The following is a 23,903-nucleotide window of genomic DNA, read 5'->3' on the forward strand; positions in this document are numbered from 1 at the left end:
TGTCCTCAATATTGTTTCTGGCAATATGGGGACCTGAAGTGCATTTTTATCTTAAGGAAAATGTCATGTATTTATTTGAACTCAGGGCCTTTAAAGGAGCAGTGTGTAGGATCTGGCGGCATCTGGTGGTGAGGTTGCAGATTGCAACTAACTGAACTTCCGGGTGCCGAGCGTGTAGGACAACTACGGCGGCCGACGCAAAAACGGCGAATGGCTCTCTCTAGAGCCAGTGTTTGGTTTGTCCGTTCTGGGCTACTGTAGAAACATGGTGGCCGGCTCTGTGGAGAGGAACCGCTCCCTATGTAGATATAAACAGTTAATTCTAAGGTAATGGAAACACAATAATACTTATTTTCAGGTGATTATACACTAAAGAAAACATAGTTATGAATATTATATTACAAGGCTTTGTTGAATACTCGATTCTGATTGGTCAATCACGGCGTTCTACGGTCTGTTATTTCTTTTTAACAGACCGTTGCTATGGACGCAGTTCTGATGTTGGACTCTGGCGAACCATTTTTGTGTCAAATGATTGATTTCTTAACTAAGTATATCATATATATATATCACATATTACATACATATCATATTATATTTCTGCCAATAGATCCCAAGCCAAATTAATACATTAAACAAATTCCCCTCATCATAATTGAATTCCTGGATGAGTGGGGAAAAGTCTTTTAGACCATCGTGCAGGGCTGCACGATTCTGAAAAAAATAATTATTTTGACTGATAATACAGATCATTTTTACATCATTATTCATATTTTCATTGAAAAACATGTTAAAATGATTATGATGTGAATTTTTGCAAGGATCTGTACCGATACACAGATATTTTCTTAAGACTGTACAATATGATATGTAGAACAGGACATCTCTGCAACACCACAATATTTAATTTAAAATGGTATTTTGACACACGCCCTTAAAAAATATTCATTTCCTACTCATCCTGTGATTTGAAAATTGCAGTAGGCCATATTGTGATTTTGATAAAATTTCGATTAATTGTCCAGCCCTACCATTGTGTAGTGAAGCCCTCTTCTTTTGTTATTGAATAAAACATCTGGGAATGTGAGGTAATGGAAATAAATAATAAAAAACTGTCAGAATATCTCATATAAACTGAAATAGACCTCACCCTAAAATAAAAAAAAATACATTTGTCACAGCAGAGGAGTCAGTGTTTTCCATTTGAATGACCTCATGCAGCTTTAGCACCACCATCAGGCAGGAAAAGAAGCTAACAGTTAACTAAACAGATTGGTATGCTTTGGGACTGAGGGGTGAGTTAGAGCTGAAACGATTAGTTGATTAATCGATTGACAATAAATGAATCATCTCCTACTGACACACAACGAGCCCTACACTCGACATGCAGGGATAGAGATTGATAAAAGCCAAACAAATATAAAGAAAAGGGGAAAGAAAATCAAGGTTTTCATGTGTAAAATCTTTATTATGTGCACAGAACTGTTTGTCAGGGGTTCAGTGAAACACAAGCTGGATGAGTGGTCCCTTCCCAACACCGAATATGCACTGGAGAGGGCGACTTCAGTTTGACCCTTAACAGTGACAAGAGGCACCACTACATTTTGCACAACATTTACACCAGAGAGATGCATCCCCCCCCCGCCACCCCTCCTCAATAAAACCCAATGTTAAATTTCAAGCCCAGAAGAACAGGAACAAAACGCTTTAAAAGGAATTCTTCCACATTCATAAATCTGATGGTTATCAATGAGCAAACTGGCGGGAGGAAAAAGAGTTCAACAGCTATTGTTTAAAAAATATCCAGCTTGACTAAATCAATCTACCAGGTCGTGACTGGAATGTACAACAGGAGAGAAAGTAAATGTAAAAGCAGTGCATGAAACCGCACACGATTCATATTTGGCAACACAAAAAAATAACAATGGAAATACTGATGCTACATACAGTTTTTGAGTAGTAAGTACAAACTTCACATGAGAATGTTTTACCACAATTTGAAAAAAAAAAAAAAATTAAGACTTTTCCTTCAACAAAAATGTCTTTTCTTCAAACGTGTACATGAGCTGCGAGAGTTTTTTCCTGGTGTGTGTGTGTGTGTGTGTGTCGGGGCGAGACTGGTGTGAAACTGGAGACTTGATGAGGAAAAAAATAAAGTTTGTCTTGGAATGTAGGGCTTGGTCTCATCACGGGGACGACGCCAAGCTCAATGAAGTCGAATCTGGAGAATTTAGCCGTGGCTGACCCCGTCCGTTCCATTCCTCTCCACACACAAAAAAAAAGACGAGCAGTCCCGGGAGGGGGGGGGGGCTGCGCCTTACATGGCAACCTTGGAAACCTGGTCTTCCAGTCTGGCGATTCGACGGTCTTGGAGGATGACGCGGTCCCTGAGTGACTTGAACTCTCGGAGTACCTCTTCCAGTTTATCTTCTATCTTCTGGTCCGTTTTCTGGTCAAAAACGGAAAAGAAAGTTAGCTCGGCCGAGTTCTTCAGTCCTCTCGCTTGGCTCTTTAGAGTAGGGCTGCATGATTACGGCCAACATGGTAATTATTTTGATCAATATTGAGATCATGATTATTTATCACGATTATTCGTAGCTTTTAGGAACAAAATATTTTTATTGCACTTTCACATTTAACCTCTTCCACTTCTTGAGGGCACCGGCGTCCTAGGCCGACTTTACTTTTTTCAGAGCCTGAAGCGGGGGAAAAATCTGTCATGGCCATTTTAAAAAAGGGGTCCCTTGACCTCTGACCTCAAGATATGTGACTGAAAATAGGTTCTATGGGTACCCACGAGTCTCCCCTTTACAGACATGCCCACTTTATGATAATCACATGCAGATTTTTATTTCTGCTTTATGACTAGAACAAATTGATACACAGAGCTGAGCTGCATTTCAAATTAATCTTCAGGTTCCCAGCTTTCAGATGATGTTCACCACTTCTATGTGACATCTACTGCTGACCTGCCATCTCCCCCTAAAGAACTCCTGTACCCTTCTAAAAAAAAGACAAAAACAGGTATATGAAAAAGAGGGTTGGAGTGGAAAAGGTTAAATAAACAGACATCTTTCACGTTGTGCTACATTCCTGCTAATGTACAAATCTTTGCATCCAAATAAGACTTAAAATAAAATTCGTCTTCACCTGAATTTTCGTTCAAAACGAGTAATATACAGTATCACTCTCCTACTCTGGACTGCAACCGCAAAAACGTTTTTTTCCCCGGCTGCTGTAGGGTGTGTGCAGCAGCAGTGGCGGCTGCATGACAGCTCATCAAAAGTGAAGCCAAAACCTCTCTATTGCCCCTCGATGGCTGGCTGTTAGTTTAGGAAGTGCTTGATTTGATATGCATGTTTTCTATGAGCGGAACACGCATTTTAAACGTCAATATCACAGTCAACTATGTTCATTTATATTACAGGAAACCAAAATCGTGATACGATTAATAGTGCAGCTCGACATAAAAGGCTGCTAAAGGTTTCCAGAACTGTTTCCAGAAGATTCGGGCGATACGTTCTACTGTATCTTATCTACTACAAAACTAGTTTTGCTGGCAGAATGAGCAGGGATTTTACAGGCAATGAAGCCCTCCAAGCAGTTAACATCTTCCCTCACTGCTCCGCTGCATCGTGGCCCAAATACCAAAGTATGTGCTGATCCATGACTTTCGTGAATTGTTCCAACCATAATAATTGGAGGAGTTCAAATGTCAGCAAAAAAATGCTGTGGGAGTTTGAAACATGCAACGCTTTTTATTAGAGGAAACGGTAATAATAATCTGTTTGGAGAACCTAGTCATAAACAAAAATGAAATCTACATAGCTAAGAAATAAGTGGGAAATATGACACTCACTTTTGTGGGCTTTGGAGAAGCGTGCTTCTGGACAGTCGGGATGGTTTCTGCTTTTGTGGCCGGCTTGGTCTCCAGGACGTTCTTCTTGACCACTTTCAGATCCCGGGTCTTTGTGGAGACGTAGCCGTCTTTGAGCGCGATCAGGATGGGACCTCCGTTCTTCCCGGCGAACCACTCCTCCGCCTCCAGGGCGGGATCGGGGCCGGCCGTGTCGGGATACAGGTCGTCCTGGAACAGATCCGACTGGCGGAGAGGACACGGGACACGTCATGACGAGAGGCTAAGACAGGGAACTATAAAGCAGCATATTCATAACCTGATATAAACACAGACGTACCTTACGCGGGACTGTCATGATGATTGGTTCACATTTTCTCTCGTGCAATTTGTAAAACCTACAGAGAGGATTAATCATACACAGCAAAACAGTTAACGGCAACATATTAACATATTAGAACAGAGACAACAGTAAGAGTAGAAATGATCAGATAGGAATACATTCAGTCAATTATTTTTATTTGTTTAATTTGTCTGTTTATTTTAAATACGGTAAAAATGTATTGTTAAAAATCAGATTGTAAAAACTTTGTAGTTTAACCATTTATTGTTTTTAATTGACTTAGATGAGCTCCGTCCCTATTTTCTCTTCTATTGCAGTAAACAAAACTGGTTTACAGAGAACTATGGTGATGTCAAAACCTGAAACAATTAGCTGATTAATTGATTAGATGATTGACAGAATATTAATATGCAACAATTTTGATAGTAGATTAATCGTTTTTCCATTTTTAAGCAAAAATGCCCAAAACCTCTCCAGTTCCAGTTTATAAAATGTGAATATTTTGCTGCTTTTGATAATCTCCTAGGATACCAAACTGAATGTCTTGGAGTTTTGAATTTTGGTCGCACAAAACAAGACATTTAAATATGTTACTTGGGCTTTTGGAAATTTAGATTTTCACAATTTTCTGACACTGTATAGCCCAAACAATTAACTGGGAAAAACTATCGGTAGATTAATGAATTAAGAAAATAATCCTTAGTTGTGATTCTAGTGATGTCTCCCTTAAAGCAACGTTTGGGTTTAAACCGAAAATCTGGGTATTTTTCAGACAAGTTCTGTAATAATCAAAAATAATGAGCCTTACACCTCTCCCTAACTGGACGCAATTGCAAATGATTGTTTCAGTTTTTCCCAATGAGATGTCCTAACCTGCTCCGTGCTTCAGCGAACAGGCAAAGCGATGTGTCCCTTGTTTGAAAAAACGCTCGCTCTGGCTCTATTTATGCAAAGTTTCGCGCACCTCCAACCTATTTTCACTTGTCAAAATCATCGCTGACAGTAACTGACAGGTAATCAATATCGCTCTCTATGTAATAAAGGGTGACATCGCTCGTAGTATATCTGGACGATTTTTAATGCTCCATTCGCCAGAGTTTGCTCGATCGCAGTACGTTAGGAAGAGGTGTTATACTAAGTTATATTAACAACAACAATTTCTGCAATACCTTGCGATTTCACATTTGTTGACATCCAGGCCTCTTTTGGGCATGTATCCCATGCCTCTCTGGGGCTCCTTAGTGGAAAAGGTGTTGAGGTAGTGAACAAACGGCGCCTCATCAGTGATCTCAAAGTACCGAATGCTGCTGTCGCCCTTAGGACACACATTCACAGCTCAAAGTCAGCACTTGATTTGAATGATCAGAAATGTGAAAACTGGTATTTCTCTACACGGCCGCTCACCTTCCCACACAGGTAGACTATGCTGGTGTCGGGGTCGTAGAAGGGCAGCAGAATGCCGTTACTGGAGTCCATCTCTTGGACACATATTGGCTCATCCATGTTATCCTGGAAAAAAACACAATTCAGTATTTGAAGCAGCACTAAACTGAGTTGCACAGCACAAATTATACTCTGCAAATACATTACAAAAAAATTACTGTTAATTAGATCTGGAAAAAGTGAAATTAGTGTTAATGTTACCCTTTGAATTTACCGCCCCCTACTGGAGCTGAGGAGTAATGAAAATTTGACAGGAAAAAAAGAATCCTCATTTCACACTCAAGCAGAAGCGAGAAACCATTGACAATATTTGGACTTATATCACGGGCAGGAAGCCGCACAAAAGCAAGGCTCTACAAAAGCTCACTGTCATATAGAAGGCGGTGTATATTATGTGGCGTATCAGTGTGTTCAGGAATGAATGAGATTTACTGCCATGACATACAGTTTTCCACAGGGCCAGCTGGCGTTCGCTCATGCGGCTGAATCCAGTGGTGAAAATGTTTCCGTCTGCTAAAAAGATCGCCCTCATAGGTCGAGCTCCCTCGTGAGCTTTGTCCTTCTCCTAAAAACAGAAACACACTTGTCAGATTGGGCAGCCATGTTGGTAGGTGCTTTTGAGTCAACAAGTTTAGTGGTGGGCGATTCTGGGAAAGATGATTCCACACTAGAGGCATCCAAATCCCCAAATCCCCAAATCCCCTCGCGGCAGTTTCAACTTACCGCAACAATCTTTTTTTTACGGGGGTCGATGACGCGGACCTTCTTGTCCTTGCAGGCGGTGCAGAGCAGGCTGCCGTTGCGGCTCCAGCTGACACTAAAGATAACATCAGGGTGCATGTCCTCCAGGTTGATCATGGCCTCTCCCGTGCCCACGTTCCAAATGACGATCTGGTTGTCGCACCCTAAAATGGACACACGCAGCACAGCCTGACTACACGCACACTCACACCTCTGTGTCCAAGGCTATTTTAAGCACTTTACATCACACACAAAGCAACATGACAGAAGGCGGCCTGTGAGATAATTGGTCCGATTTGGAATTCAGCTGTGCACAGTGGGCAAATGGCAGTCAATGACGTAAACGGATATTTCGGTTTGAGGGCACGGGGTGTACCGCAGGCCTCAGTCAAAGGTTACCTGCACTGAGGAGAACGTTGCGAGCGGTTGGATGCCAAGACACGATGCCGACCCTCTTAGAGTGGCCCTCTAACACGACAGCAGGCTCTGAAAGGGGAGTCTCCAGCCCGTTCTCAGGGATCTGCCAAACCTGAGGCAGAAACATAAAACCAGCTACATATCAGACAAAGAAAATCTGTCCACTGAAATGATTGTTACAGTTCTAATACTGAAGAGTGGACTAAAGTGTTAATGCTTACGAAAATATTAATATTCTGTATAAAAAAACACAGACAGCATGACTTTGTATTACTGGACAAGACACGTTTGACAGTGTTTTACATGCACAGGAAAACTCCAGCCAAAATTGTATGACAATCTTTGCCAGACACCGGGAAACAGCACGGCAACAAAGCTATAAAACCACACCGTTACCTACACTTACTCAAAGACACTACGAACTCAAGTCTCAAGAAGTACTCAAAATATATTGAATTCAACAAATCTTTAAAAGGGACTGTGTGTGAGATTTTACATGTATAATCGGTTTTATTCCCAAAGTATGAACAGGTTGTAACAAAACCTAAAAAATTAGACCTTCCGAGACTTTCTGGGTTTCCTCCATCAGCCTGTAGACGGCTTTTAATGTGAAGAATGCGGGAAAATCCAACGGATGTGACGTCATGCACGCTCGCGAGTGCCTCTACTCTCTTCAGCTCCCCTACAAGGCTAACAGTGTGCAACCATAGCTCATGTTCAGTTAGAAATGGAGTCCGCTAATGCCAACCACCGACCAGACCCCACCACAACTCAGACTCCAACACAAACTCCACGAAACCACAAAAAAACAAAGTTATATCTAGAGAAGCCCGTCTAGCAAAACAGGAATGTGACCGATGTCGAGGGGGGAAAACTAGGATCAACATCGGCTGGGCCTTTTATTCATGGAGCGACCTTCGTTTGGTTTTGGGTATCAAAACGGACCCCGAGCTGGCAAAATTCCTATTTGACAGGTAAGCGAACATTACTGCCAAGCATGTGAAATATATAGTGATATGTTGATTTTGGCTGTCAAATCACGTTCAGTCTTGTGCGTGTTGCCTCACTGTTTTGACCGATGCTCGCTCGCGTCTACGTAGTGCGAGCACAAGCATGAGCGAGGGCAACAGGGTGTTTCGTAGTTGACTTAACGGCAACAGGTGTCACTGTTAACAAGCAATTTCAGATTTTTACATAGAGCCCCTTTAACATCATTATGCTTCAAAAAGGTAATAGATTACATTTTATGTAAAAAAAAACTAACTTTGAAAATGATACAGTAAAAAAAACAAAAACAAAAAGCCCATCATTTACACCAGGACATTTTTTATTCCACTGGATGTGAGTCTGGAAATGTTCTAGAGATGTAAAATCAGACGTTGAAGGGTAAAATGTAATTGGTTATATAAATACTTATATTTGCTACTCTGTTAAAACACACATAATATACCAAGAAAAAAACCTCAAAGCTCAGATTAACCAAGTCCTTACCATGACCGTGCAGTCCTCCGAGCCGCTAGCGATGACGAGGTCATTATGAGGACACCAGTCGATGTCCAGCACTGGGCCCGTGTGACCACATACTGTAGGGTAGACCTTGTCTATACGGCCAGACTGTTGAGACAGAAGACAAAGAGTGTGAGCTGCGTCCTCCTGTGAACTGATATATCTGTCAGACAGATATGAAAATGACTAACCGGGCTAATTTAACTATCCTGTAAGTTATATTCAGACCTTTGCAGGACTACAAGAACAATTACTGACTCTTCTATGAGCATCACATTGCAACTTTATCACACATCTGTCCTCTGTCCTAGACTAACAACAGAGAGCTAGAATAATAATTGTACATTTTCAAAAAATGACACTCAGAAGTCAACTGAAAGTTATTTATTTAATATCACACAAGACCTGCTAACATGTAAACCAGTATTTCCCAAAGATAGCATTCATTTGTGGTGGTCGACCATGAGAGGAGAGGGAGATACTGAACTGTGAGATTCAGCAGCAAATCCTCACTGAATTCACCAACAGAAGGAGAAGGCTTAGTGTCATGAATACGTTTGATCCTCTGGGCTTTTTATGACCCCAAAGAATAATTGTAATATGAGGACACAGTACCATTTTACTGTTGTGACTAGGGGTTGGGGGGAAAAAATGTATACAGCATAGTATCACGATATTTTGCGTGGTATCGATCCATGGACATCAAGTATTGATCTTTTATCATATAAACTTATTAACATATTAAACTCTTAACAATCCGATGGACGCTATTCTGTTTTTCAGAGGTTGTAGCAGGCTCAGTCTGAACATATGATATGATATGAAACTAGAACATAAGGAATCGATTGGTACCAACCATGTCATGTTGTTCTCGGCAAGAACGCTAAAAAACGCTCAAAAGTTAAGCTACATTTTTGCGAGGAAAAACTGGCCTGGCCATTTTCAAAGGGGTCCCTTGACCTCTGACCTCAAGATATGTGAATGAAAACTCTGAGATAGACAGAGGGAAAACTGTATCTTATTAGATAAAACAGATGTTGACCAAACGCATAATTTGCAGTTGAAAAAAAAAGAGTTAATAAATCGCAATATGCAAACATCGCAAAATGTGCCTCTGGTGATTCCCACCCCTAGTTATGACCTCATCCACTGACATCATGGTTGGACATCTGTCTATCTGAATAGCCCAATGTTACAGTAGCTTCTCCAGAGGCAGGACTTTATAATACAGTGAATATAAATCAATTAACCCAGTGGCACAGCACCCGTCCCCTCTGTGAGTATCACGTGTTCAATGAGCCAACAGTAACAGGATACACATTGGATCCCTCTACTAGCAGGCAGATTTAAACATTGATTATCTGTGGTTTTTACTATAGATACGAGCCTCAGGGAACGGCAGGTCAGGGTCACAGCAGCAGTGTGCTGAAGGTCTGCTGACCAACAAGCCTATGGGATTGATTTGCTACGTGCTGTGAATGCTATACTATGACACAGCGTAGTGTTACAGTACAACCCTTGTCTCTCTGGGTATGCTTTTCAACCTCTGTGGCCAATTTTGGTCCTCAGCTGCCAGCGTCGTGCAGCTTTTTATTCCTAACTGACAGTTAAAGCCCCTATGTGTAGGATTTCAAAATGTCACAGCAGAACAAACAAACTGAAAAACACCATCCCTTGAGGTCCGACTATTTAAACCAGGGCTGCCCAAAGTGGGCCCGCAATAGGTTCGATTTGGCCCGCCCGTATGTTTCTAGCAATTTATTTTTTGTTAATTAAAAGACCCAAGGGAAGGCCGGCGATCTCAACGTCTGAGTCTGCAGCAGGCTGTTTTAGAGCTAGATTGAAGATGCTGTGATCATTTGAAACAGGAAACCCTAAGGAATCTATCGGTACCAACCATCTCATTTAAATTTTGACGAGGAAAAACCGGCATGGTCATTTTCACAGGGGTCCCCTTGACTTATGACCTCAAAATGTGTGAATGAAAATGGGTTCTACGGGTACCCACGAGTCTCCCCTTTACAGACATGCCCACTTTATGATAATCACATGCAGTTTGGGTTGAATGCAGTATAAATGTTATTTTAGCCTATTCTAAAAATGGTGTATTTGAATATTTCTGCATACTGGGGTCCCTAAACAATCTTGGAATTACATAAATTGGGTATGACTGGAATTGAACCAAATTGTATTCAGCAGGTGGGTTTTAAGGGTTTAACAATGCAAAAGCTAAAGTATATTCAATTAGGGAACTTGGGATCCTAGTACAATTTTGCATCTTAATAATACAATACAATACAATACAATACAATACAACACAACAGGTGTATGCTTTTGGCCCTTGGCCCACCATTAAGTTCCAGTTTTTGCCCTCCAAATGAAAAAGTTTGGGCACCCCTGATTTAAACTCTACTTTTTCCGAACACTTCATGCAAATTTGGACCTCACAGCTCGTCTGTAACGGCTGGGCGCCACTCACCTTTTGTAGAGGAAGTACAAGAAAGGCACCTCCCCCGCTGGCGTCTATGATGATGGCAACAAACTTGGGGTTGACGGCACAGAAGGAGCTATCCCATGTGACCCTGGACACACGGATGTCATCGTAGCACTGGTCGTTCCTCACGGCCTGACCGAAGACATGGCGGAACTTGCTCTGTCGCACAACTCGCCGCAACATATCTGTAAGGAGAAAACAAGAGAACAATAAGTGGTTTTGCCCAGAAATGTAGTAATTCTAACATAAAATAAAATTTATGAACCCTACAGAAAGCCATTTTCAACACAGAAGCTGATCCTATAAAATCTGAAACTGATCATCCTTCTGTCGGCATTGCCGAGAAAAACCTTTGGGTTTGGTTAACTGCCAGCACAGTCTGTCTGATCTGAGATTATGTATATTAACTGGGACTGTGAGTTTGTTCCTGTGCATGCAAAGGAAACAGATCAGCTCTACCTACTGGCAAATATTTGAGGTAAACTGTACGAGACACATTTTTTCTCCAGCTGTGTTTACCTCCTTATCTCAGTGTGTGAGACCGAAAGTTCAGCAAAATGTTGTTGACTAGTAGGCAGGAAGAATTAAATTAAACTACATTAAATACATTTTTATATAGCGTTAAATCATGACAGAAGTTATCTCAAGACACAACCGTAAAGCAATGTCAATTGCATTTTTTTGGGTATCAACATATGATGAGAAAAATGTATATCTGGGATTGTAATGGTCTGCCATTAACAAGAACATTATAGAAACACAAGCAGAGATAGTAGCCTACAGTAAGTCAAGTTAAAAAATGGACATCTGGTTAAATTCATGTACTGTGTATTTCATTATTTCAGTGTGTGGATGTCGTTTAAACTGGAGAGCACTTATGCTCATTTTACTGCGACTACATGACGGCACAAATTTAGTGGTCATTAATATTTCGGCTACCTGATGACGCCTCAGAAAGTTAAATTAGCTCCACTTCTGCAACATACTGCAGAATGCAAATTTGAAGCCCGGCAGTTTCTTATTATACAGCAAAAATCACAATCATGCGACTCTTCTTGGTCTTTAAAAAGCAAGCAAATGTAGGTTAATTAAGAATGGCATAATTTCTTGTGTAACTAACAGAAAATAGAACAAAGTTTAAGTAGTAAGAAGACAGAATTGCTATTTCATGAAATCGGGGAAGACATAAAGCTACTATTTTAGGGTTTTCTAGTGTGGTTGCAGTAAAAAGGTATGGATTTATGAAAAACGGCCGCAGGGATGATTTATTTTTACCACATGGCCTTTTGCTGCTCCACGATTCTGGAAATGATCTCTACTGTTGATCGGCATTTAATGATCACATTGTGGCTCAGTGCACCCTCAAGCATATTCACCTCTTCATGTTTCTTCTTTAACTCCCATTTCTGCCTCCAGCTTCATTCATTGAGACTAAACAGTTGTTTTCACAGCAAATTCCACCGTTTGCATTTTGACAACTTTGGAATCGGTTAGATCTGATTGCAGCCAAAACCTGAAAACCAAACACGATGGGGATTCTCCTAAAAATTCATTGTCTTATTCCAAAAAACTATCTTTGATACCTGAGGGAGATTTTCCATCAGTTTAGTGGCATGTTTTGCTGTGTAATTATGCGGAAAATATAGTGTCTCAGGGCGGTAATTAAGCTGCCAGTCTGAAGCAACATACTGAGCCGTTACACAGGCTGCAGGGTTTTTCTCCAGTTATCAAACCACAAGTCTGTCATCACACCAAACCACCTGCTTCTTCACATTCAGTCATGGATTATGAAAATGGAAAAGCTGAATCACAGCCTTTTTGATCTGATAAAGAAACATGGATTTTTCCAAAATCTTCCTCAGCATCACTGAGTCATATTTTACAGCTTTGCAAAGGACTGAACAGATCTTGCATCAGCACAATCAAATATTATCTCTGATTTAAAACTGTCATATTAAAATAGCGTTCTTGTTTATTTTGATGAGACCCAAGTACCCATATTTTTAATAAATGTTTTTTGTATAATTTTGGTGTACTTTTTTTGTACTTTAAATGATGATTAGGACAGTTAAAATGTATAAATACAAAAAAATAAACAACAATCTGAAATCAGCAAAATTCAATTGAAGCCTTAAAAGGGCCAGTTTGTTGGATTTGGAGGCATCTAGCGGTGAGGTTGCAGATTACAACCAACTGAAACCCGTGTGCCAAGCATGTAGGAGAACTACTGTGGCCAACACAAAAACGTTAAAATTCGAACGTGCCTATCTAGAGCCAGTGTTTGGTTTGTCCGTTCTGGGCTACTGTAGAACATGGCGGCCGATTCCGTGAAGAGGACCCGCTCCGTATGTAGATATAAACGGCTCATTCTAAGGTGACAAAAACACAACGATTCTTATTTTTAGGTGATTATACACTTAAGAAAACACATTTATTAATATTATATTCCCATTTCTGCAAATAGATTCCTCTAATTGCTATGCACTGTTCCTTTAAAGCCCCTACACACCAATTATACACCCACACAGGTGTTTTCAATTATTTGGCCTGATTAGATCTCCTCTCAGGACAGAGTGTGTACAGACTGTGATTGATTGACACTACCTATTTCTTTTTCTTACACGGAGTTGATTTATGATACTTGCATGGTTAATGTGTAGACTATGGAGTCAAATGAGTATTTAGATTAGTGCGGTTATTTTTTATTGTCGATTAATCTGTTGATTATTCTCTTGATTAATCCATTAGTTGTTTGATCTATAAAATGTCAGAAAATGGTGAAAAATGTCGTTTCCCAAAGCCCAAGATGACGTCCTCCTCAAATGTCTTGTTTTTAGGGATGCACCGATACCCATACTGGATTGGATATCGGGCTGATACTGACTCAAATAGCTGGATCGAGTATCTGTGACAATGGGGACGATCTATTAAATGTAATCTTATGATTATATACTATATACATTAGATACTGAATTTTTGTCCAATGTGTTTTTGTCCAAAGTTTTGACCAATGTGTTGCTGCATTAATAGAAGTATATATTTGAATTGTAATTCTTGTTAATTTTGAAGATTTTTCACCAAGTTGCTGGTTTACGATTTTATTATTTAAATAATGACTAACAATTAAATAAATGTATATCTATGTATTTATTGGTCACATTTTGTTTTGTTAGTAAAGCGATGTTTAAGTCACGCCTGATATTGCCTTACACATAAAAGAATGATCCCAGTCTCTTCCACACAGTGAGGCATACAGCTTATTAATTAATCACTGGTATCAGAGCAGTACTCGGTATCAGCCAATACCCAAAGCGCAGCTATCGCTATCGGTACCAGTACTGAAAAAGTCTGATCGGTGCATCCCTACTTGTTTTGTCCACAACTCAAAGATATTCAGTTTACTGTCAAAGAGGAGTTACGAAACCAGAAAATATTCACATTTAAGGAGCTGAAATCAGAGAATTTTGACTCTCTTTTCTTAAAGAAATGACTCACACTGATTAATCGATTATCAAAATAGTAGGTGATTAATTTAATAGCTGACAACTAATTGATTAATCGTTGCAGCTCTAAATTAGACAACGTTATGGTGTTTTCAAAATAAACATTAAAAAAAATACTGATGCAAAAAACAGTGTAAAAAAATGGGAACTAACCATAAAACTTCAATCAACATAACAGCCAAATACTGTGAGAGAACTTCATCTTCTCATATGGACTTCTTCAAATCTTAGACGGCATCCTCTTCCCACATATACAGACAGAGCATACCAGTACTGTACCAGTACTAGCCCAAACACATTCATGCAATGTTTCAAGAGTCGCTTAAAGGGTAATTTAATTGCTGTCTTGCCATTGCTTTTTCCCATGTTGTTCATGTATCTGTATTTATGTTTTTAATTTTTTCCCACTCACAATGTTGTTTGGTTACGATTGCCCAGAAGTCATTATAGATATTTAAATCAATATCCTCAAACACTAACCATACACTTCCACGCAACACACACACACACTTATCTTTTTTTGATATATTTACTGTATTGTATTGTTGTTACTGTATATTATTCATTTATTTTTTTGTTATGTTGTATCGTCTTAAATTGAGCAAAACAAATAAACAAAACATCTGTAACTATTATCATTTATGAGAGAAATTAACAGTTTGAAGGTAGATTACTAGACCCTTTTTATGAATCAATGCCTGGACAGCACAGGACTACAGTTTCCAGCAGACCAGAACAGCGTGTTCCTTGAGCCAATATTAGAGCTCATTTCAAGGAGCCGCTACACTCACTCCAAATATGCATCTGACTAAATGAGCTGCTTCATTCAGCCCCTGCAGGCTTCAGTTGATGCCACACATCACAACGTGCTGCTCTTTACCACCATATCACCACCCAACCACAGGGTATTACTGGGGATCAGGGTGGTGGACTGCCTTGTTTCAGCAGTTACAGACTAGTGCTATGATATTATTATTATCCTGGAGTATAAGAATGTATCTGATATAAATAAAGATGTAGCCCTGCAGGAGTCTGGCCTCCCTCTGTCTGGACTAAATGGGTGGACACAACAAAAGACGCTATCTCTATCACTAGAGGTCAATTTTCGATAAGATTTAGGGGAAGCAAATTATGGAGTAGCTTTTCACATCTATCAAAAAACTGTTCATCTGTCAAATGTTTCAAAAGTCGCCTAAAGGGTCATTTAATGCTGTCTTGTAATTGCTGTTCCCCATGTTGTCCATGTATCCGTTTTTATGTTGTTTTTTCCCACTCACAATGTTGTTTGGTTATGATTGCCCAGAAGTCTTTATATATATTTAAATCAATATCCTCCTCACAAACACTAACCATACACTTCCATGCAACACACACACACACACACACTTGTCTTTTTTTATATATTTACTGTATTGTTATTATATATGTCTTGTCCTAATTGTTTATCACTATTATGTAGTCATATTATTTCTTTATGTTAATCTTAAGATTAACATAAAGAAACAATATGACTAAAATAAAGAAATAATGAGATAAAATAAATAGAGATAAGAGACAATTGTCTCTTATCTCTATTTATTTTGTTATGTTGTATAGTCTTAAATTGTGCAAAATAAATAAATAAACAAATAAACAAAACACTCACTTTAACTCAGCCTAAGATCATAATAATAAAAGCATGTTGCATTTATTAAGACTTAAGCTGAATATAGCACATTAGATGAGTGGAGGTGTGAACAGCTGCACTGTGCTAACCTTAAACAATGGCTGCTAGCTAACGTTAGCCGATGCTACCTACTAAAGCTCGGTGTGTCCCCTCCTCAACCATTAAAACAAGCAGCTATACACCAAAACATCAACATCATAATGAGACTATGGTTTTAAACTATACTGTCAGTGTTTCTTCAGTGTGTTAACGCTGTGGGGACATTTTTATTCAGAGATAAGTGAAGCTAGCTATGCTAACGTTAGCATCCTCTGAAACAAGGGCAGATGTTAGTGAGCTCCAGATGTTGAGAAGGAAACAAAGCATGTGTGGTTTATGGACACGTGGTGAAAACAGTTTGATATGTAAGATGCGAGTTTAAAGGGTAGTGATGGTAACCGTGGAACGTGTTCCGCCGCACTGCCCCGGCAGCGCGGCAGCTGTTACCGGGGTTACTGGTCCCGTCTGAAGAGCCGCTGATACCCGGAGAGACGTTACACCGCAGAGCAGGAGGAGAAGACCCGAGGGGAGTGATTCAATACAGAAATACATCACACAAGTAGCCGTAGACGTGTGTATTATGTCCATGCAGGGCTGTCCATGTAATGTTAAATGTGTAATTTGTGTTCGACTGCTCCAAGTAGCCTGCACAGTGTGCTCTGCCTCCGAACCGTTAGAACCGTTAGCTGCGGTGGACCGCCCATCAGTTAGCTAGCTAGCATAGCTGCTAACGGTTAGCTACTAGCTGCTAACTGCTAACTGTTGGATGCCAGCTGTTAACTGTTAGCTGCTAACTGTTAGCTTTTAGCTGTTAGCTGCTAACTGTTAGCTGTTAGATGCTAACTGTTAACTGTTAGCTACTAACTGCTAAATTTGAGCTGCTTGCTACTAACTGTTAGCTGCTAACTGATAGCTGATAGTTGCTAACTATTAGCTGCTAACTGTTAGCTGCTAACTGTTAGCTGCTAACTGATAGCTGCTAGTTGCTAACTATTAGCTGCTAGCTGTTAGCTGCTAGCTGTTAGCTGCTAACTGTTAGCTGCTAACTGTTAGCTGCTAACTGTTAGCTGCTAACTGTTAGCTGCGGTGGACCGCCGCCAGCTGACGCAAGTGCAGATATTTCCACCCAAGGTTTTTTGGCTGCACTCATTCTCCAACCCCATCCAGCGAGCTAAATGGATGCTGCACAGCCGCGACCGACATAGATTACATGCAAAATACAACAATGCAAAAGACACTTTTCATGCTTTTCTTACCTCCTAAATCTATGCAAGCTTTTCGTAAGCACGGGGGTAATCAATCACAACACATGAATCTGGTAGTTTAGGCGCGCCCTTATCCTGCAGGACGTTGCTCTCTAGTATCCCTTGTCTCCACACAAAAAAAGCTCTGTCGTTTTGCACTTATTCCCCCTCCTCACTTTGCAGATATGTGGCCTCTGGAGGAAAGTGCTTTAAATCTAAAGGTATTTCTGGATGCCAGTGAACAAATAGAGCATCTCTTGTCCGCTTCTTCTCACCTGCGGAAGACTAGCAATCGTCTGCTCTCATCGTTATTAAATTCAATAGGATACGTTGAAGACCCTGCTACGGCACATGCGCAAAACGAAAAGTCAGATTTCATCTCCCAGGGCTGTGAATGGGGATGGGGTCTGCAGGAAAACTGGGTTTCTCTCTGCATCCTCCTCGTGGTTTTATTGAAATAGACCTACTGAATGAATGCATTTTTGTTCAGCTATGCAAAAAATTTGGATTTTCATCGCCAGCAGCATCTTTTGTGTCATGGTCCCTCCCCTCCCCCCTCTGTCCCATCCCATCCAATCCCACCCCAGCCTGCACCCTCCAAACACAATGAAGAACCCCCATAGTATATAATGCACCCACACTTCACATATTCGGAGGAATCTTTTTACATTTCTATATTAATGTTGTCACAGAACATATTTGCACTCATTAGGATTGATTAAATGCAGGGTTCTCAAATTAGTTATACTGTTTTTGATAATACAAAGTCTCAAACATCATAATGAATGTCAGTGGAATCTGAATATGTCTGTGAAACGAGCATGAAAGCTCATTCTTGACCTTGGAAATAGTAGTATTACAAATCAATCCCAACTCAAGAGCCACTTACTACCTTTCCCCCCCCCAGGTCTTTCCACCCTATCACCTGGTCTACTTCGTCAAGGTCAAGAAGAGCATTCATAATTTTAATTTATAAGCTGACACAGATGAGAAGTCCTAAAGTGGATCCATCTCCACGACAACTGGTAACTGAGAAGACCATGTGATACATATGTTGACGACCTTGTGAGTTGGTTTGCACTTATTGTACGTGTCCACAGGCTCCGTCCTTTCCACGTTTTCCATTCATTGTCTATGTAAGCAGCCGTGCAATGCATTCTGGTAGTGTGACGGCGCGATTCGAGACACGGACCGTCACGCTGGCCGCTCCTCATTTGCATAAAGTTGAGGTCTAGGCTACTTTATGCAAATCCGGCGCGTCCGATGCGACGCGCCGCCTCTGGAAACTCCCGAGAAACTTTTAAACTAACCGTGGTCGATCTAAAATAAAGACAGATTCAGCAACCGCATGATTTATTTCTTGCATAAAATGTTTTCAGAAACACGTTTCGGTGAACTATTTTCATAATATAAGAGAAGAAAGTTTCTAAACGAGCCGCCATGTTGGTTCCGGTTTGAAAGCTGGGAGCAGCAGCCCACCAGTGAGAGCGTTCATCCAATCAGGTGCCTAGTGCCTTCTGTCTAGTGGCAGCCTATCAAGAGTCCAATGCTGGGAAGTGAGACGATCCCTTGTGATAAAAAACGCCCCTGTGGACATGTACTATTACAGTACATCTACTGTAATGATATAAAATAAACAGTTCTGAGTTAGGTAAATATTGAGTCATCTAATATAATCCTAAATCAGAACTACTTTCGTTATATTCCATTTTAGAAAGATGTCATAACAGCTTGTTTAAATCATGAAAGAATGAATTTAAACTAAATGAATGAACGGGAGATGTGGAAAGAAAAGTCATGCATTTGCTTCTGTCTTTATCTGCTTATTTCTAAAAGGTCAAGGAGTTTGGAGCCTATCCCAGACAGTAAGCATTAGCAGAAGGCGGATAAACTCCTGCCATAGACAAAGTTTAACACATTAATACTCTCATTTACACCTAGGGATTAATCTGAGTCTCCACTTCACCCTGAGGGGTGTGGGAGGAACCTGAGGTTAAGATAAGATAAGACTTTATAGTCCCGAAGGAAATTTGTCTTGGACACATAAAGTATCTGCTGTTAAGAAATATAAAATAACAAAGTTCATACATACATATAGTACATACACAGTTCAGACCATGTGAAAAAGTTGTCTGGGAAAACCCTGCTTTGTTTTATATTGAATCACTCTCCCAACCAGACAAGAAAAACAAGACTTGATCGAATTAGGCTTAAAAGTTTAAATGTATATTAAATAACAAGACTTTGATCCTGTTACATGACTGGCAGAGCATGAATACATCAGCTGCTTTGAATAAAACCGTAAAATCAGAACAATGAGCCATAAAAGAGGCAAAAAAAATCCCCTTAGAGCTGAGCCGAGCTATGGTTTATATAAAATAAACAAATATTTCATTTTTTGTATTATTTTATCTAAAATCTGCCAATCTGCTAATTTCAGGTCACAGTAAAGTCAAAACCACAACTTTTAAAAATGTCTTCAAGATGTCAACGTTTCTCTATAAAACTTAATTCCTTTTTTAAATTTCATCAAATTAGTTTTTAATAGGTTTCATATAACAAACAGAGAAGTGTTTTAACTCAGAGTAAACCATGAATCCTTGAAGTTGTACCATGACATTTGAAGTGATGTGTTTTTCACATGACAGTCTGTGGTATGCAGTTTGGAAAGTACCCTCTCCTCCTAATATAACACACAAGTGCTTTTAGTGTATAAAATGCTTTGATAAGAGAATAGAACTGAAGTTTCCAACACTTCACTTACCTTTCTTTGGAGGTGGTGGAACCTCCGGTGGTCTCTCTTTGGATTTCTTTGGGACGTCAAAGGCATTCTTTATTTGGGACACTTTCACACTTGGACTCTCCTCTGCCACCCGAACCGGAGCTTTGGCCCCTTCAGGTTTGACCCGGGTCTGATGTCTCTGCATTTGATTTCTTTCTTTGATCATTTCTGCCACAGGCTTGTACGATTCCGCCTCAGTGCCATATCCTGCATCCCTATCGCTACTGTGGTTGTCTCTACGCTTACCATAGTTACCACGGCTGTCGTTGCTGACTTGGGTGCTGACTCTTTCAGGAAGGAGCTCAGAGTAGACTTCTCTTTTCCCTGAACAAGCAGGTTTTGGTGGTTTGATTTCATTGTGTGATAATGTGACCTCAGGTATGTGAAGAGTCTCTGCGGACGCAAAACGATTTGGGGGCTTTTTCGCAGCAGTAGGAGGCGAGCTTTTAAATCTGGATCGCCTCTCCAAGAACACTCTTCTCTCCAACATGTCCAGGTCTTGCGGCTCTTCCTCTGGAGACAGCTGTGCCATACGTTCACAGTAGTCAAAGTCGACCATGTCTCCGTACCGATCATCCATGCGTCCGAGCGAATCATGTTCCCAAGGGCTGAGGTTGACCGACAGCCGGCGTACGTCGGTCGGCGCCGTGTAAGTGCCCCTTTCGTCCCACAGCAAGCACATGTCCTGATTAGCTGGAGTGTTGCACGGAAGATCTTTGCTAAAATCAATAGTGTGTCTCCTCTTGACCCTCTCCTCAGAGCGCAGATGATCTTTGCCTCTTCTTTGCACATCGGTAGACTTTAATTTTGCAGTTTTGAGCTTTATAAATGGGTTTTTAGGTTTTTTAGGGACAGGCGGAGGTGGACCTTTAACTTTGGGTTTTTCTTTTGGCACAGATTCATCTTTAGAATCACAGAGTTGCGTCGGCATCGATGTGTCTCTCTGAGGCAACAGATGAGTTAAAGGCGGAGGGGTGATGACAGCAGTGAAGCAAACAAGCTTGCTCTCCCTCTTTAAGCTCGCGACCTGTATTTTTCCATCACAGCATTCATTCTCTGGCAGACGACAAGGGATTAAATCGCCCTGTTCCAATGAAAATGGATTGTCTTCAGAGCTAGGGGGCTCAACCTTTGGGGGGTGAGAGTCCTCTTTCTTGGTACCTGCTTTAGCCCTTTTAGAGACAGCGCCAGCAAACCTGCTCTGATGGGACGGATCTGCTCCCACTCGTGTTTTTTGTGCAATAAATCCTGAATCGTGGCTTTCTTTATATTGATTTTCTGATTCTCTTAAAGAAGGATCCACCTTTTCTAAGCATGGTTCCCATTTTGACTCTCTGTCCCTACCCTGTTCAAGCACGCCTTCTAAATCCTCGGTGCCCTTTCTTATTCTTTTCACCGAGTCGCTGTTGTTTTGTGTTGACAGGTGCTCCCTATTAATGTTAGTAGAAGCTTTCCCCTCGCAGTGGTCATTCATGTTTTGCTCCCTCTCTGCTCTTCCTCTCCCAGTTGTCTCGGCGTCGGCAGCTCCAACACGCCCGGCTCCTTTTAGCCGACACCTGCTGTCTGTCACTTCAGCCAAATATGGACCCATTTCCCTCTCAAAACAGGCTTCGGGCGAACTCCCAGCTTGTGCTTCCACGCTGTCAGTCGTGACTGGAAGTGTGTCAGATCTTCTCCTGCTTTTCTTCTCATTGCCCTTTTCTTGCGGGGCATTCCTGGAAGGTTGCGTTAGGTTATCGCCACTAGCAGAAGAGTCCTCCTCAACTCTTCTTTTAATAGATGATTGAAGAGTCTCTGTTTTTATCCTTTTGCCAAAAGTGCTGTCCCGATCTGATGGCATCGAAGTCTCATCCTTCTCAAGCACCACAAAGTCCTCCTCATTGGTGGGATCGTATTTGGTCCTGGTTTGAGTGTCAGGACCTAACTTGCTACGACCAAGTTCTGATTTCTTCCCATTTCCCTGCTCCTCCATAGCTGTAGTCCCAGTATAGACCACAGCCTTACTCTCAGAGCCTCGCCTTTTGTTTGAAGTTTGTCTCGTCTCCTTAGGGCTCGGGACAGTTTCTGACTCCTCTGCAGTTCGAGTGACACTCCGGCTCTCCCTGTCTCCACCCACCCACTCTCCCCTTGCGCTAGGAGGGTGCTCTCGCTGACCTAGAGGCCTGATTGGTTGCCCAGTTTGGGGGTCTGTACGTGCAGAAGCGACTGTGAGCTCCCCTGCGTGCCCAGTGGCCGGGCCGCCGCTGATCCCACTAATCCCACCAATACCCTGAGGGGTCGCAAAACTGCCATCGGCCTGATCTCTGCTCTCATCTTGATGTGCCGTCTCTGACTGCTCTGTCTCTTCAGTTTGCCCCGACCAATCTGAACTATCAAGCGACTCTTCATCCTTTTCCGACAACCTCTCCAGCTTCTGGCCCATGATTGTTGTTCTGGAAAAGAGAGAGACAAATGTCAACCTCCCCATCCCAATGAAATTAAATCACACAACATGCATTGGCATCTATTTTTAACCAACTTGAACCTTTCTCTATTTTTGTATATTCTTCTACATGCTTGCCCTCTCATGGCCTCTCTATCCATCTATCTCCCCCTATTCTGTCGGAAAGGAATGCAGTGGTGGCTATAATTAAAGCTGGTCTGACTGCTGCCAGTGAGTCAGGACGCCAAAAAGGAAACAAGACAAGTGAGATAAGAGGTCAGCCGCCAGGTGCCAAGGTCAAATAAAACTCAGAGAAAATGTGATCTAATAAATGCCGCCAAAGACATGAGTTATAAAATAATTTTGATGCTCTCTGAAACCAAATTAATACGTCTTGATTTACAACAAAGCCTTGCTTTTATATGATTTGTAAGTCTAATAACTGTCCCCCGAGAGCCAGCACAATGTGAGACATCATGCACTGTCCATTACTGGTTTGGAGACAAGGCGTGTTTGTGCTTCCCCTTCAATCCATCTGAATGTTTATGGTTGTTTTGGTCACAGGGTCTATAGAAAGGTCACCTGGAATACGTGATTCAAGTCACAAGTGCTTTGACTTCTGATCCGAATTGTTTGCCCGGGGCTCGATGAGAACAGAGTTTAACCCCCGACATGTTGGATGACGGTAGAGAGATTATTGCAAAGGGAAAACAGCTCAACAGACTTTAAAGTGGCATGTGGAATCTGAGTATTTTTAGCTTACAAACAACCAACTGAATGTGTTGTTGCATCAGGTATGTTTTCCAGGAGCATACACTTGATGAAATGCTAAGCTAATGTTCTTTTGATTTCATCGGCTGGAAGGTGAGTGAGGAAAGAGAGGTGGCTGAACCTCTTCACCCTGCATCTGCAATCATGCGCTCTGCTGCTTAAGCTATTTCAAGCCCGAGAGGCGCTGAGTGACACTTCATTTCTATTCAGGCCCGTCAATTTAACCAACGGGCTTGTCCAAAGAACATAAATGAAACTATTCCCCTTGAAGCTTTACTCCTGTTTATCTATAAATTATGTTTCTTGTTGTCTACACCAGCGATACCCAACTCAGGGTGCTTGTAGGTGCAGAGATTGTGGATTGGCTGAATTAATTTGAACAAAGATCAAAATTACAATTTGATTATAAAAACATATCCACATATGATGCCAGCTGAACACCACATGCCCTTACAAAAAATATGTTTATTCAAGTGTGCTATTAGTATACTTCTTTTAAACTTAAAATAAGAGAGTATACTTTCAGTTTACTTTTTATGTACTTATCAGAGATATACTTAACAAAATTATACTTAAATATACTTGGCTTATACTGACAAGTATACAGAAAAGTCTAAGTGTACTTGGCAAGTATACAGAAAAGTCCAAGTATACTTGGCTTATACTGAAAAGAATA

General features: G+C 41.0%; 1 protein-coding gene across 2 annotated transcripts; it reads right to left on the minus strand.

Annotated features, from left to right (window-relative positions):
- Positions 1–1,447: 1,447 nt before the first annotated feature.
- Positions 1,448–22,422, minus strand: coro1cb (coronin, actin binding protein, 1Cb). 2 transcript variants are annotated; one of them, XM_074617618.1, is made up of 11 exons: positions 20,017–22,422; positions 10,786–10,985; positions 8,292–8,414; positions 6,783–6,912; positions 6,366–6,547; positions 6,088–6,207; positions 5,604–5,708; positions 5,369–5,514; positions 4,197–4,254; positions 3,860–4,102; positions 1,448–2,449 (listed from the first exon to the last, which is right to left on the minus strand). In XM_074617618.1, exons 1-11 carry the CDS (start codon positions 22,004–22,006, stop codon positions 2,318–2,320), a joined length of 3,429 nt encoding a protein of 1,142 aa, XP_074473719.1. In that variant the 5' UTR covers positions 22,007–22,422; the 3' UTR covers positions 1,448–2,317. The 2 variants fall into 2 exon arrangements, with proteins under 2 accessions (XP_074473719.1, XP_074473720.1); XM_074617619.1 differs by lacking the exon at positions 20,017–22,422 and adding an exon at positions 17,265–17,684.
- Between the last annotated feature and the right edge of the window lie 1,481 nt (positions 22,423–23,903).

The sequence above is a fragment of the Sebastes fasciatus genome, chromosome 19, assembly GCF_043250625.1.
Source record: "Sebastes fasciatus isolate fSebFas1 chromosome 19, fSebFas1.pri, whole genome shotgun sequence".
NCBI classification, from domain to species: domain Eukaryota; kingdom Metazoa; phylum Chordata; class Actinopteri; order Perciformes; family Sebastidae; genus Sebastes; species Sebastes fasciatus.

What these genes read in the sequence shown, in the direction of transcription:
- coro1cb (XM_074617618.1), bottom strand. Translation starts at nt 22,006, where the DNA reads ATGGAGGAGCAGGGAAATGGGAAGAAATCAGAACTTGGTCGTAGCAAG. An exon ending in TTGTACTTCCTCTACAAAAG is followed by an intron (nt 8,415 to 10,785) that starts GTGAGTGGCGCC and finishes CTGTCTCAACAG; the next exon opens with TCTGGCCGTATAGACAAGGT. An exon ending in AGCTGGCCCTGTGGAAAACT is followed by an intron (nt 5,709 to 6,087) that starts GTATGTCATGGC and finishes GTTTTTTTCCAG; the next exon opens with GATAACATGGATGAGCCAAT.